The 16,201-nt window shown below is 41.2% G+C and overlaps 1 protein-coding gene across 1 annotated transcript; it reads right to left on the reverse strand.

Moving 5' to 3' along the window:
- Positions 1-8,030: 8,030 nt before the first annotated feature.
- nell3 (NELL (neural EGFL like) family member 3) lies at positions 8,031-14,096 on the reverse strand. Its single transcript, XM_018700741.2, has 5 exons — positions 13,973-14,096; positions 13,074-13,784; positions 11,877-12,436; positions 11,339-11,405; positions 8,031-11,196 (listed from the first exon to the last, which is right to left on the reverse strand). The coding sequence occupies exons 2-5, from the start codon at positions 13,753-13,755 to the stop codon at positions 9,659-9,661; spliced, it is 2,847 nt and encodes a 948-aa protein (XP_018556257.1). The 5' UTR covers positions 13,756-13,784; positions 13,973-14,096; the 3' UTR covers positions 8,031-9,658.
- Positions 14,097-16,201: the final 2,105 nt, after the last annotated feature.

The following is a 16,201-nucleotide window of genomic DNA, read 5'->3' on the forward strand; positions in this document are numbered from 1 at the left end:
TTTTAAACAAAACATCTGGAGCACACACTATCAGCTGGCTCAGACTGAAGGGGCTCAGAGGAAATGGGTGGTTTTAACATTACAAATATGACATGTAATCATCGTTAGTTTCCACACAGTCATTTGAGTGTGTTTGCACGATGAGGTTCCACGGCAGGCGTTGATCTATCTCCAACACCTCCATAACAGAGAAGGGAAAACTGGTTCTGCCTCTTTAGAGCTTCAGACTTCAGTACTGTCTCACTGTTGAGCCTTTTGCAGATATTATTTTAACATGTAATCAGGTTGACATCTGTACCTAATGTTCTTCCTGTAAAGCTATACTATTTTTAGATTGTGGCTACCATGTTACAATGTTTTATTGTGAACCTCTACAACAGCTAAATGGATATGTGCACATCTGGGACATATTTTGTTTGAAAGTTCTCTCTTACCTTTCTGTTAGTTGACAATTGGTAATATATAATTGTATTCATTATTATTTTTTTAATCTGTTCTAGTACACTCTGAAGGCTGCGATGTTCATAAAATTTAACAACAACATTTAAATGTCTCCTGATGGTGGCACTAAAGGAAGGCTTAACCCCTTGAAAGCATGAACGTGCCCAACAAAATGCGTGTTAGATTCAAGACAGTCCAGTTCAGCATTCCTGTAAGACTGAGAATACTCAAAAATGGAGATGGTTCGTCCTCTGAGGGACGACAAGTTACCCATTAGATTTTGATATTACACATACTGTACATATAAGTGCAAGTAGAAATTTTGATCTTTTGCTAGATTTAGAGGAAAAGGCAGACTCTCTACTAGAAATACTAGATAAATACACAAAGTACAAGAAATATCACCACTAGACGTCTATTTTACTCTTGACAAAAGTTTTAAATGGTAACAAACTTGCCAACATCATTATCTAATTTCACAGTTATCTAACAAACTTGAACCACAAAACGACAAAATGATCTCAGAAAAGTTGAAGATATCTGTATAAATTTTATTCCCATAATGTTTAACATTAAAGAGAGAACCTGCACCGAACACACACACCGACGCACAAATAAATGAACACATGAAGTTATAATGTGAGCTATCCTCCTTTACAGCCCTCATGGGTTTTTACGATTCACTGTGCTGAGCTGCAGAGCTACACAGAGGCAAAATGACTTGTCAGCTCATCCTCCATTAATTATCATCAAGGAATTACCTATGTGTACTCTTGACATCACTTTTTAGATTCCTGTGTCATGAGACTTCTAAATTAATTTCAATCAACCTTGACATGCTGCCTCGGCGGGCTCTCTGCCGCTCTTATCTTTCTGATGGGCAGTGCAGTCTTCCACAGAGTCTAAATATTTTTATCACTGCCCTTTACAGATTAAAAATTAACTCAAAGAATAATAAGAATAATGATTGAACAACCAGGTCAGCCACTTCTCAGAGATTCACCCTGCACTGTTCCATCCTCTCAGTGATCAGAGATGTTCCCACATGAGCTGTTTATCAGCAGCGTCACCTGGATGATCTGCTCAGTGTCTGCAGCAACCCCGACCATGTGGTGCACATCACAGGCCTTGTAAAGCCCCAACACTATAATCCTACATGTGATTACACAGAGAGGAGAAAAGCTGCTCGATCCAAACACACGGGATGCAGATAGGAGAAATGTAGCAAACATGTCATAAAGTTTAAGACGGCGAAGTTACTCTTGTCTCAAACTTGGTGGTGATTTACGAGCAAACCAACAGATGGTAAAATTAGGGTGGCTGGCTTTAGAGAGGCTCACCAAAGCATTTCGACAGAAAGGCCAAAAGGATTCTCATGCTCCTATAAACGCCTGAAGTCTTCATGAAAACAGACCGTGTGTGTGTGTGTGTGTGTGTGTGTGTGTGTGTGTGTGTGTGTGTTAAGCCAAGCCAGATGTTGGCGTCTGTTGGAACTGGTGGTGTTCACCTTGTAGTCCTCTGAGCCGTACTCTGCCTGAACTCTGCCTCTGCCCTAATGCCAACCCAGAAGCTGGTGGGTCATCTGTTAGTGTTTGGTTTCACTCTGACACTGCTCAGCCTGGTCACCTTAGGGGAGAGGCCGCATGCTTGGTTGACAGCAGAAGAAGTTACAAAAGCCCCTTTTTTGTTATTCATCAGCTGTGCAGCCACTAAGCATGGATTTGGTGGCTTGGAGGTCAGTCTAAGTTTAAAGCTGCTCTAATCAATATTTTTAATTTAACAACAACCAAATGACTATGTGTAATGTGAAAGGGGTCGCTTGTAGTGACAAATCCACTGAGAGTTATCAACAAACTCAGCTCTGGGAAGCATTTCAGAGTGCTTCAGTTTTGTTGGTGGCTTTATGGCCCACATCTTAAGTGTTTTGATTCACTTTCACTGCTCTCATAGTGCCGTTTCCAGACACAGCAGGCAGCTCTTTTCAGTGAAAAAGCTCTGACAGATGGACACAGGTAGCATATGGAAATGTTGTGTTTACAGCTTGTTGCAGCCAAAAATAAATGCCCATAAATTAAGAAATCAGTTAATGTAGATTTAAGGATAATTCTACTTTATTTCAGCTTAGATTTTATTTTACAGTGTTTGGCTACAAGAGTAACACTATCTGACAATGCTAAAATAAAGTCAGAACATGCAAGAAACATAAATAGTCAGGCAGTCATCGTGCAGCTCAAACAAGCCCCAAGTTAGCCAAACTTTCTAAAAAGAGAAAACAAGGGAAGTATAGGTAAAACTACTCCCCAAACTGTTATAAGTGCAATGTCCTTAACCTCCTGGTTTGACGTATATTTTCAAGTTTTTCTATGCAATGAAGAATTACCTTAAAAAAAAAAAAAAAAAAGTGGTTTAGATAGTCTGCTTTAATGGTTATCTGGTTTTAACCATGACAACAAAGTTCTGATTTGAACCCAAATCTTGATGTTTCCCTAAAATAAAACAAGCCATATTTGTGCCTAAATTTGACTAAGCCACCGTGTCTTGTTCTGAACAGTTATTTTGTGGTTTCATTTGTTTGGAAACATTAACTTTTCAACCAAAAGGTCATCCAGTTTTAATGCCTACACATTTTTCACCTGCAAATCATCAGTGTTGGCTGGTCTTAATGCTGGACTACTACACTTCTGTTAAAGACTACATAAGCCAAAGATACTCTAAATGCAGTGACACTTTCTGTCTTGTTTTCTGTGTGGCTGTTGAGCCCACTTCGTTAACCGTACTCATTAGCTCTTCTGACCTCGCTGTGCACCTTGCCTGCTACCTAAGCACACACTATGTTCTATTGCAAAGCGCCTGCACATACACACACACCAGCTCCGCTCAACTTATTGTGGTATATGCAGAGTCATTTGTATGGATGCATTCAGTGAGATAGTTAATCTGTAAGCGCCTGCTGGAGAAAGCAATTAACCTCATTGGACCACTGGGGAGTTGATATGAGTGAGAGAGCATCTCTCCGTCATTTAAATATACACCAGAGGGACCTGCTCGCTCACTTTCAGCCAACCTATTATTCATCATCAGTGCTTTAAATGGCTTGTCATGAAGACAGCAAGACAGGTCTCACTCCCTTTTACATATACGTGTGTATATTGCACACACACACACACACACACACACACAGGTATTTATTTCCACACCCAGACTGACTGATCCCATGGCTCTGGAGTCTCAGATTGCCCTTGACGCAGAAATGATTAAGGTCAGCTAAAGAACAAGAAAATTAAATGCTGCATTCCTGGTGATCAGGGAATTTACCAGACACTGGAGGGAACTATGCAGAGCCATTGCCAAGTCTGGAAAAGGGACATAGAGCATGTCCAGCATGATTATTTTCAATGCTGGTATAGGTTTCATCTGGCCAAAATATCCTACACAAATCAGGTTTTTCTTATGCTATACTATGAAATAAACTGTTTCTCCCTGTTTGTTCAATAACACAGAAAATCTTAGGAATTTAAAGGAGCTTTGGTGAGCAACTTACTTCTGTTTGTCAGACTGAGAAACTTTTCACAGGCTGTTCAATATGAGTCCCACTGTGTGTTTGTGGCTACTGACCTGCCAGCTCATTCCCTCATGCATCAGTAACCTCTCTAATGAGGAGAGAAACACCGGCACAGATGGACGAAGGAGGGGAGGAGACTGCGACAGATGAGTGGATGCACAAGAAAAGGGAGGATGATGGAGAATTTGTGATGAAATGAAGACTGAGAAACAACCAGTTAGAGATGTGGATGCAGCACTAGTGTCCAGACACATAAGCAAATCACATATTGGACTTTTTGTTAGACAAACTTAAAAACTCTTTTGATGGATTTTTGTGAAATTCAGTACAGATGTTCATGCTCCCCTCAGGATGAACTGTGATAACTTTAGTGATTCCTTAACGCTATCATTAGACCACACTTTTAATGTGTCCAGTTTTGCCTTCAGCCACAGCTGTACTGTGTGTATAATGCTAATGAGCACATTTTAAAATGTTAACATGCTAAACTAAGAATCTCAATATGTTAAACATTACACTTACTAAACATGGGCATGTTAATATTAGCACATTAGCATGCTGACATATTGTACAGCTTTACAGAGCCATTAGCATGGACTTGTTTTGAAGATAGATTTAAAAAAAAAAGAAGCTTGCATAGCAAAGAAGGAAGTTAAAATAAAATGTAAACAACGCATACTGTAATGATGAATGGCAGTTAGGTTACTTATTTCGTCTAGCCTTTCATGGCCATAGCTTTCATGATCACAGAGGGTCATTAGGCAAGCCTTACTCACTCAGTTTGAAAAGTTTGGAAAGTGAAATGTCACTGTTAAGCAAGGAAATAGCCACAGTACACATAAAAGCCCCATTCTCTCAACTCCAAAGAGAAATTTAAAAACCTCTTGGAGCAAACACCATCTGGAATCTCACCAGTCGAATGATGTAGTCTCATACTTATGCCTTGAACACAATATCTCTTCCACTCAGGTTCAAAAGACACCATTTGGTTTCCTGTCTACGGGAACTAATCCACTTGAAGTCACTCAATGAGTTAATGCATATGATTTAAAGTGTTTGGCATTTACAGCGTAACAGAAAGACAAACACTTTGATTAAAATACGACCAGACCCAGAAAAAAAAATATGGTAAATTGAGTGATTGTTGGCCATTTCAGACATACTAAATACACAAAAATTGGTACCAAAGTTTGCATGGTGCAGCGGACAGAAGTGGTTTTCAGCAGTATAATTCAATGTTGCTGGCAAAAACTTACAGAATGAAGACATTTCCAACTGTGCAATGGTTTTAATTTCCCTTATTAGACTATTTGACGTGATTTATTCTCTGAAGAAACCAACAATCTGGATCTTGAATCTTTTAAAAAAAATCAACATCATCAGTACAAATTTTCTTCACACCCCATAAATCCACTGTAGAGTACTGCTGTAACACACAGTGTGGAGGTTTGCAGCATCAAACCTGAACACATGGTCTAAACATTTCCCTGTAGACAAGAGGCCTTGGCTTTTACAGTAACATCCGCTTCTGATTAAAGCAAGCCTGTCTCCAGCTTTGTCCTTTTTAAGTCAACATTGGAGCAGACTGGGGCCAGGTTTGGGTTAGGAAGGTGTTCACCTTCACCACAAATCACTGCAACTGATGTGTCTAAGATGATACTGTGTTGCATTTTTCCAGCGAACACTAATTAATGAGGCAGATACACATTCAGAGTAGTAACTCTCTAACCATAAAAAGTGGTAATGTTATACGGATGGATAAATTAGCTGTTGAAACAGTTGTGCTTTTGGAGTCATCAGAGATTTCTGTTGTGTTAGAGGAACTTCCTCGCATGCCATCGACTGTTTGATTGAACTCCAAACACAAAAACCCTCAGAAAGCAAATAAACTCACAACAGATGCACTGTGGTGGTGAATGATGGCTCTCTGTTTTGCCACAGATACACTAGCATGCAAGTCTGCAGCCCATTGAACTGCATCCCACCTTTTTGAGTGCGCACATCACAACATTTCTGAATTCTCTGAAATCTGGAATTCTTTGGTTGATTGATTAATATTTGTTGACTGTGGCATTTGATCTTGGTTTTATGTGTATTTATGAATGATGAATGCATATGCTAGCCTCCATGATAAAATGCAGAATAATGTGCAGTATGCTCCTCTATTAAAGCTGCCATAATCAATATTTTATTCAATCACATGAAAGGCGTGTCTGCAGTGAACCCACAGAGAATTATTACCCAAGTCTGCAGCTGCCCTCAACTTTACAGAACTTCGTAGTGACTGTCAGCTCATTGTTTTGGTTTTTTGGCCCACGACTTAACTTTTTTGTTTGTTTGTTAGCAACTGTTGTTGCTCTCATAGTATTTTTTTCAGTTGCAGCTGTTCTCTTGTACACAAAGCTATAAACCATTTAAAAGGTGTAGTGTTTACACACTATTGCCTACAGTAGTCTGCTACTTCCTCCCATAAGCCAAAAAATGTGTACTGACTATGGTCTTTGGACAGAAGTGTGGGTAATTACTGGATTGTTGGTTGTTAGAATTAGATGGTGGACAAAAAAGTAGCCTTAAAGTAGCTTAACTTAACTTTTTTCCAGTAGCTGAGTGCATTAGGTCTCATGTTAAAATATCTAGTTTTTTACAATGGTTGCCAGACATTTGACTTTTTAGCTTCACCAGCTAATCACTAACTTTGTCTATCATTTAGGGTGTTTTTGGAGGGATGATTGCTTTCTATCCTCCTTTCACATGAATATTCTTGTTTTGTACCTGAGCACAGTTGTGTATCTACACATTCCAATACAGCAGGTGGCGGTATGCAGTTTGCAATCTGCCAATAAACACAAAGAAGAAGAAGACTACACTTGAAATCACAATCTAAGGAGCAGTTAACTTCCTTGTTTTGGTCCAGTTGTTTTCACACCTGATATGAACAGTATCTGACTACACATGAGCTTTTTTTTTTTGCTGTAAACAGCTGCTGGCTGCTGGAAATGAGGTTGACAACAACAGAATTTTTCAGAAGTACAACCAGAACTAAAAGAGGCTAAAAAAGTGTAGACCTAAGGGGAACAACAAAGTTTGGAGGTAAGTCTCTGTGGCTTCATCACTACAAGCGGGCCCTTTCACATTACATGCAGTCATTTGTTTCAATGTTGTTAATATAGAAAATATTGATTAGAGGAGCTTTAAGGACCTTAAAGTTTTCAGTACACACACACACACACACACACACCACCACACCACACACACCCTGTCCTCATTTTTTTTCTCTTTTCTGCTTTGTTTCTCTGTCCCCATTTCTCTCTCTGATGTCTCTGAACTTCTTCATGTGCTGTGGGTCTCATTTGATCTACAGCGTCAGACATCTGGAGCGCTGCTCCACTGAAACACCTGTTTTCAATTCAGGCAGCCGACAGAAACATTTGATTGTTTCTCACAAGCAGACTTTTTTTTTTTTTTTTTTTTTTTTGCTCTCTCTCATTGACTCACAGGCTATTTGTTATGTTTAAGCCAAAGAACAGCTTCTCCTATAGGTAATAGATGGAAGAATAATTTGGACTTGATTAAGACCAATTGAGAGGAAAATACAGTATATGATTTTCCAGGTATTATGTCTCCAATTTTGGCACCTTTGCTGCTGAATAAGGTTGTATTTAAATAGGTTCAGTATGTTGGAGATTAAATGGAATGAGTAATGTCTGAATGTTAAACTTTTACCCTTTAACTTAATGGAAAATAATGGGCATTCAGGCTGAAATGTTGATTGTCATGATACATAAGTCCACTGTAAAATCATTGTCAACTTAGTGAACTGCAACTCCATGATAGGAATTCTTTAGGTGTACATTAAAATACATAAACTGTAATTATTCATCAACATTGTGTAGTATCTTTCATCTCTGAAAAAAAAAGTCCTGTGTTCTGCTCTGAAGTTGACATTTTTTTGGAGTCAAACCAACAAGGCAACTTAGCTTTTATAAGATAGAGTGAAATTTCCTTTCTGGCAAAAAAAATAAATATATATATATATGTACATTTTATTTGGTGTTGAACGAGAATACATGCTTTGACATTCCACAAGACATGTGCAGGGAGCCCAACCAGGCACACAAAGAAAATCGTTAAACATAATGAAGTGAGAATAAAGCTGAAGGATTTCACTGCCAACTTCCTGAAATGCTTAATTATGCCTAATTGTTTAGAGGACAGAACACACACAGAGGCAATTAGGAATGATATGCATGGGCAGCTTTTCACAGGGAAACAGTATTTAGGCAAAAGAATCACAAAGTATGATGTTTGCACACTATAATACATGTGAAAATAAATGTATGATTGAGGCTCTCGTTGCATGTATTTGAATATCAACACTGCTTTACCATATACTTTTTTTTTGTTATGCTCATGTCTGACAAATATATGCATTCCATGGCATGAATATAAAAGTCCTGTTGTATAAAAGACAAATAAATATCATCAAAAACATCTTCAAATACAAAAATTTCTTCTTAGTGAAAGTTTACTACATTGCATTAGTGTATTATTCTTTCATGACAAACTCTGCAGAGCATTAAAGGAGTAGTTTGACAGTTTGGGAAATATGCATATTTTGGCTGAAAGTTGATACCACTCTTTTATCTGTAGCTAAAGTAAATATGAAGTTATAATGAGCAGTATTTGACTTAGCTTAGCTGAAAACAGATGTATGTATAAAAAACAATAATTTGCCATTTTAGGAGGGGTTATTTCTTGGCTCTAAGCATTTTCCGAATTTTGTATGGATTAAGATAAGATAAAATGTGCTGATCAGTGAGCTTTAGAGGTGCCAGGCTAGCTTTTTCCCCGTTTCCCATGTTTATGTTAAGCTAAGCTAACCATCTACCGAGAGTGCTATCAATCTTCTCATCTTAGGGCTCATTTATACTCCCTTTATATGCGAAAATAGATACATTCACGTCAAATGAAGTAACTGTCACTGCCAACATTTATCCATGCGTCCTTTACGTTGAGGGCAGCTCAGAGTTAAATGTTTCTGACAAACATGGCAACGTTGAGGTCGTATGCATACTTCCTAAAATGTCAAACTACTCTTTTAGTATTATGATATAATACAAAGGTTTGTTACATACAGTATGCGTGTTAAATAGATGCATGGATGGAGAGATATACATATTAAAAGACTCATACGCATATGCAAAAGTAGGCATGCCGATGTGTGTGCACACACAAATACATACATATAAGCACCATTGGGCACACACACACACACACACACACACACACACACACACACACACAACATACAGTACAGACATACAGTACAGACACACACATACACTTTACGTCATTCAATGTAGGATTGGTCACTGCTCAACCAGCCGAAGTACTTCAAGCAAAAGCAGTACTTATAGTATGTAAATTATATCCAAAAAACATTTCACAATAAAAGTCTAAACAGGTGATGAAATATACATTTAAAACAATAATATGACAAAATATGTGGAATAGATTAACACGTTTTTCATCAACCAGTATTCCTCCTTGATTTGGTAAATTGTTGAATCTGCTCTGCAATTCAATATTGTGCAAAACTGTCCTTTTCTTCTCACAAAATGTATTAATGACATTAAGGCTCCATCCTTTCTTGGATCACACTGCAACCCAGAGGATTGAAATGTTAGTGCCTCCTTCATGTGTTATCTGGTTAACTCGTCCACGGATACAGTCCAGAGTGACATACACAGCTGTGCCGTTCTGGACCTGGAATGAGGCTCTCAGCCCTATACTGGCCCACTCACTCCCTTCAGGCATGTATCCAGACACCTGCTGAGCCACAGGACCTGCCTGCCCGCTCTGACCTGGACCCCCCACTCGCTGCAAAGTGAGTTTTACTATATTACAGGAGTGGATCAGCTTCAGGTTGAGGGCTATGTTTGCAGTCCCTTTCTCGAGGAATATAAAGTTCTTCCGGCCATTTGGCTCACCTGAGCGGGCCAAACGAACCCGCGGTGTGTCTGAGCTGATCTGCTGGAACAACAGCGGCTTGTTCCTGACCGCTCCGAAGGGAAGACCAGTCCTGGACACAGTCGCAGTCAAGGCTGACGACACGGCAGAGGGAATCCAGATGAGGCTCAGCATGCTGATCCCAGTGCTGTCCCCAAAATAACGGATGTTGCACTGGGACGGAGATGTGATCTCAAAGCTGAGAGTGTCTCTGCTGTCCACACTCACAGCACCAGAGAGGGTGATGGAGGTGTCCCTGTAGTTGACGCCTGTCTTGAAGGCCTGCATCGCCTCCTGGCCGGTCCCATTGCGGTTGGTATATGCAATCAGGGAGAAACCCTCTCGAATGCAGGTGTGGCCCATGGAGTACAGTGCATGCTGAAGGACAAACTTTACCACACCGCTCTCTGTGAAGCGAACCCCACGATTGTCATGGGTCAGGCTGATCATATAGGGGTCAGACACTGAGGTCATACGGAAAGTTGGGCGGTAACTGGTCTGGTAGTGAACCAACAGGGACATCTGAGCTGTCATAGCAACAGCACCGGTATCATGAGACAACCAGAGCAGACTGAAGGTGGGAGCGGTGATATCATACACATGGAGATCCTTGCTCTGGTTGCAGTGTTGATTTGGACTCTTCAGCAGCAGAGTGAAGGTGTGATTTGGCTCGACCTCCACACCACTGCTGACGCTGACTCCCTGAAAGTATTTCCCATCGGGCTGTTCGATGCGAACACCACTGAGGTCCTGACCCTCCTCCTCCTGGCTCCCGTTGAGCCTCATCCCCACCTGGAGGAAGTTCCTGCAGCTGTGCTTAATCGCGAAGTTATGATCCAACCACACCAGGCCGTGCTGCAGGAAGGTCACCTTCCCTGCCTCGTTTGACAGTAAATCACTGCTCTCCTTCCCTCGAATGTTTAGCTGCAGCCCGGGGAAGATGTGGGTGCCAGAGGTCCTGGCAGAGGGAACTGCCACATTTGCTGCCCAAGACTGGGAGAGTCTGCTCTCTGAGGGCTGGCCGCAGACAGCATCGCTGATGGCTGTGCAGGGAACAGTGACAGGCTCTCCATCACAGTCTGAGCAGGCTTGGCACTCCTGCAGTTCCTGGTTGTAGAAATAGTCATGGCCACACAAGCCCATCACTGCTTCTCTCTCAGAAACTCCCAGACACCTGAACCCTCCTGTCCAGTTTAAGACCAGAGAGAATGGAGAAACCAAGGTGTAAAAACAGATCTGCAGAAATGTGATTCAGTATACAATGATATGGTTCTAAAATGAAAATAACTTTAAGATAATATTTCTTTTTCACTGTTTTAAACTCACCTGGAGTGTTAAGGCACTTCACTCGCTCTCCACAAATGTTTGGTAATTCAAGGCATTCGTCTCTGTCCTGTAGATTAATATTATCATCATAAATTCATTTTGAATATTAATACTTGGTTTCAGTTGAATTTGACTGTATTTTTGAAAGCTGATACCAGTATTATTGCTTATATGCTGAAACTGCAGATAGCTGATATTTAGTACTGGTGTTCATTACCTCTAGAATTAACTTTAGAATTACAAAAACAGACAAGGATGAGAATGAGATCATTAGATCATCAGAACATTTTCCCTTCAACCCAGCTGTTGTTATGTTTGGGGCGTTGCTGGTATTCACTCGAAAACCACTAACTGATATCATCATGTGGCTCCATAACTACCAGCTGAAACCCATTCGCACTTTGGTTTGCAATATGTTGGTTTTCACACAATACAGATATCTGATGTGAAAATGTGCCAACACAGGACAGCTGTTAGTATTAAGATGAAGCTACAAGCCTGTGACTATATGAAAAGCTAATGTCTTAAAGGACAGTACCTGGCACATTCTGTCTGCAGTGGGAGAGCACTGTGAGATCAGGAAGAAGCCTGGTGGACACATGGTGCACTTCTCACACTGAGGTGGGTCCCTCTGAAAATCACAGAACTCCTCTGATCCACAGGGTGAAGGGCATCCCAGCAGAGGTTGGGGGAAATTAGCCTCTCCCACCGCATCCATCACCTTGGAGTCCATGTCCATCTTGTGGACAGCGTAGGACTTCTGCAGGTGGCTGCGGGCCTGGCTCTGCAGACCCGCCAAGTGGCTCTCAAAGTAGCTCTGCAGCTCACCCTGCAGGCCCTGGAAGGAAACCTGCTTGACGGTGTCTGAGAGGAGGCCATACTGGGCCTTCACCACATCCATCTGCTCGTACATGCGCCGCTGCTGCTCCAGGATCTCCCGCTGCTGGGACAGAAGCGCCTCCTGCTGGTCAGCGAGCTTCTGCTGCAAGTCGCGGATGACCATCTGCTGGGCTCGCAGGGCCTCCACCAGCTTCTCCTGCCCTTTGGCCAGCTGGAGGTGCAGGATGAGGGCATCCTCTGAGGGAACTTCATTCTCACCTAAGATGAGGATAATGCAGAATGAAAGATGGGATCAGACAGACAAGTTCTTGCTGTTTAAACACAGCAGTGGAGGAAGTGATTAAATGGGATTAAGTCTGATTCAGAAGTCTGATTTCAGCAAACAATGCTGGCACAAAGTGTGAACACCCAGTGACCCCATTCACTTAGCCTGGCCATGGCAAGTGCACTGAAAGTTTCCTATATGGAGCAACATCAAAGCACTCTAGATTTTCTGGACAATTGACTCTGAGACATTTTTCCAGTTGAGCTGCTCTAGTTTCTCTGCAGATATCATTTTAGGTCTGAAGGTCAACAAAGTCCTTCCTTTGCTTTCAGACCATAATCCCCTCTTGTTGATCACCAGTGGGAAAAGGGGGTTAAAGTCAATGAAAATAAATGTGCATGTGATTGATTTATAGGCATTAAGGATCAGTGAAGATAATAATTTATAAACTTTTTAAGAAGATTGTTGCTCAAAGGAAAGTCTCAGTGTGGTTAGACTGGTGCGCAAATATGCACAATATCCATCCTCTTGCATGCAATAAGACGTAAATCAGCTCATACTACCATCACTATGATCACTTAAACGCAACAGTTAAAATTTTAGATGACACTGATGATGAAGATAGCAGACCTGGCTTGATGTCACATGTGAGCTGAACACCCAAAGGCGCTCCGCCAAGTTCCGACGACGGATATCCAAACTCCGGAAAATCTCCCAGAAACTGCGCGGCTCTGTCGGACAGATGGACGGGAGGAAGCTGGCTGGCGGCAGAGGAGACGCTCTCCTCTGAACCGGCTAGACATCCCTCTCCCACACAGGACTTTGCTCGCGCTTTTGGCCGTATCCTCACAGGCAGTCTGCACTCGATCCCTCTACAGTCTCGGGTGTCGTTTGTGGGTTGAAATTGTTTCACAAGAGCAGCGCACTCCGCGTCGGTGCATCCTGCAGGTAAAACTTCGGGCGCTCGCATCCGTGCGCCGCCGCTGCTGCTGCTGCCGCTGTCTCCGTGCCGCCCGCGGAGCGGCTGGACGGCCGGATAAGCTTCCGACGCAGCTCTTGGAGAGCTCGGGTACGCTTGGTAGTGTTGGCTGCCAGCTGTCTGCGCTGCTCTCCCCTGCGTTGTAGGGTTAAACTGCCGCGGCGGTCTGGAGGATCTGCCCCCCGGACAGTGCGCTCCGGTGCACGGTCTTGGGTCGCCGGTTTCCCCGCCGTAGCAGTGCGTCCCCCGGCAAATCTCTGCGACAGCTCGCGCGGTGTTGTGCAGTGATACCCAAGAGAGTAGCAGCAACAGCACTGATGTTAGTAAAACCATTTTTGCATCAATTTTATATCCCTCTATACCTGCAAAAGAAGAGAGCTAAGATTTAGATTCCCGAATGGAAAATGGAGGAAAATCTTTGAAAATCCCCCTAAAGCTGTTTTGGGATTCAAGTTAAAAAAACATAAAGTCTCCTCTGTCACAGCTGAAAACAAACTTTATCACACTTGACACAGAGACTCTTGATCTGCAGCTCCTGACAGAACGTTACCTCCAGCCCCAGGGTTTGGTGAGACTGTCTTTCCCGACTGTCAGTAAGGAATAAAAACATTAGACACACGCATTACTGCTGGCTCTCTCCATGCCTGACCCACTCTGAGGGCTCCTGCACTACAATGTCAGTATGTGGCATTCCAAAGACTTAATTAGCATCAGGTTTCCCCGGCCACAAATTAACCCTTCACTTTCCTTATTCTCCATACAGGAATTCCCCACTGAGGAGAAAGAAGACAATGAAACATTTTCAATTACAGCAGAGAATACTGGCTCTCATTTTCATGGTAAAAGACAAGAACGAAGGGGAAGTTTTGTCTATGCATTGCCAAAAGTGATGTTCTGCAGTCTAGTCATCTTTTTCCTGATGACTGTCACTTTTCATTTCACTCTCTGTTGACTTTCTTTTGACCCTGTGGCCATCCAAGTTGCAAAAAAGTGGCAGTACTTTTTGTTTAGAACATCCTGACTGTTGAGACAGCTGCTGGTCCTCAACCCAGGGTTGTTCATGTTATACTGGCCTTGTCAACACCAAACACCCCTGTTTATAGACAGAGCCTACAGAGGTCAAACTTTTGTTGAGGAGACCTATGGCAGAAGTCAGGAATGTGAAACCCACAGCTGGTTTTTGGACCCTCTAATATACTCTCATTTTAGTGCTTCTGCACAGCCACATGTGAAGTAGGAGGTTATCTGAGGCTGATGTGTGGTGGGATGTTGTAGTTTGGCAGATTCTGGTGTAATTTTCTGTTTGATTAGTTCAAGGTCAGGCAGGTACAGAAGTCAACTACTAACCAAGTATTGACTTATATCTTATAACTGTAATTTATCTAATATTTTGCTTTTATTTATCTAATTCTGGCTTATTCGTTTCATATATTTGACTTGTTCTCTCTTGTTCTGATTTCATTATCTCCCTTTATCAGACAGACTCTCATTGTTTTGATTTTGTAAGACAAGATCTCAGTTTTGATGCATTTATCTCAAATTCTTGACTTATCTTGTTGTTTTTTAGTATCACATAATTATGATAAAGTGTCTTATACTATTTTTATAATTTTGATTCATTATATCAAAGTCTTAACTTAGTATCTCCTAATTCTGACTCTATTAAGTCAAGATTTTTACTTGTTCTCATGATCCTGACTTGGTATCTTATATGTATTTTTTTTTTTTTTGACTCATCACACATACTTATTATCATTATTATCAGTCTTTATTTCTATTAACTTTCACTTATTCTGTCTTATTATTTTCATAGTATTATCATTATCTCGTATTTTTCACTAATAATCTAATAATTCTGACATTTATCTGTCTATTTATCTAATTGTGGCTCTCTCTGAGAATACTGACATATTATCGTTCTGATTTAGTATCACATAATTTTGAATTGCTGTCACTATCTTTGACTTATTATCTCATAATGTAGGCTATGCATCTCATAAATGTGACCAAGTTGGTCAAAATTAATGATTATTTATCTCAAAATATTTTGTTTATTATCATTGTCATTCAGTATTTCCACTTACCATAAGTCAGGTTTTTTCCTCACCAGTTTTCATCCTTTTTTCCCCCCCCTTTTCTTGGCAGAAATGAGCCTCCACATTCAGGCCAGTTTGACTCACATTAACCAAAACAAACCTCAATTTCCTTGTTTGCTCGGTTCTGTTGGCAAAAATAAGATGCATATATACAAAAACATCCAGCTAATTGGCAGTTATTTTTCTGGTGTAAACTTGCAGAGTGGGGTATTGCACCACAAAAAAATAAGCGGTGCAGGATGGTAGTATGAGCTGCTCCACACCACCCACTGAGTTCAATAGCTTTTTAGCGTGTACAGTACAGCAGAGTACAAACAGAGGGCACTGCAACACTCCTAGTATGCATCACTTTTCACATCATCATGGTGACAGCTTTGTCCTCTGCAGTATTACATTTAAGAAACACTCTATCGTTTTGCAAGGTGCCCACTGGTTTTGTCATTATCACCCCATTTTCTTTTAGTGCCCAAGCCCAAGAAAGGTATTTAGAGGTGTGTTGAAGCACTCAGATTTAATATGACAGAGAATAATGGTTTAAAAATATGCCCTCAGTTATACCTCACACCTTACCATCTGGGATTTTGTGATTCCTTGAAACCAACAGACTGCTCTTTGTTAAGTAAGTCTTTGTTTTGCAGCCAGCTCCTATTTTATTTGATGCACACAAAATTTGATAAGCTAAC

Source organism: Lates calcarifer, linkage group LG24, assembly GCF_001640805.2.
Source record: "Lates calcarifer isolate ASB-BC8 linkage group LG24, TLL_Latcal_v3, whole genome shotgun sequence".
In the NCBI taxonomy this organism is placed as follows: Eukaryota; Metazoa; Chordata; class Actinopteri; family Centropomidae; genus Lates; species Lates calcarifer.

Coding starts and splice junctions, on each gene's coding strand:
- nell3 (XM_018700741.2), bottom strand. CDS start 13,755: ATGGTTTTACTAACATCAGTGCTGTTGCTGCTACTCTCTTGGGTATCA. Junction 12,437..13,073: donor CACATGTGACATCAAGCCAG/GTCTGCTATCTT, acceptor TCCTCATCTTAG/GTGAGAATGAAGTTCCCTCA. Junction 11,406..11,876: donor CTGCAGACAGAATGTGCCAG/GTACTGTCCTTT, acceptor ATTAATCTACAG/GACAGAGACGAATGCCTTGA.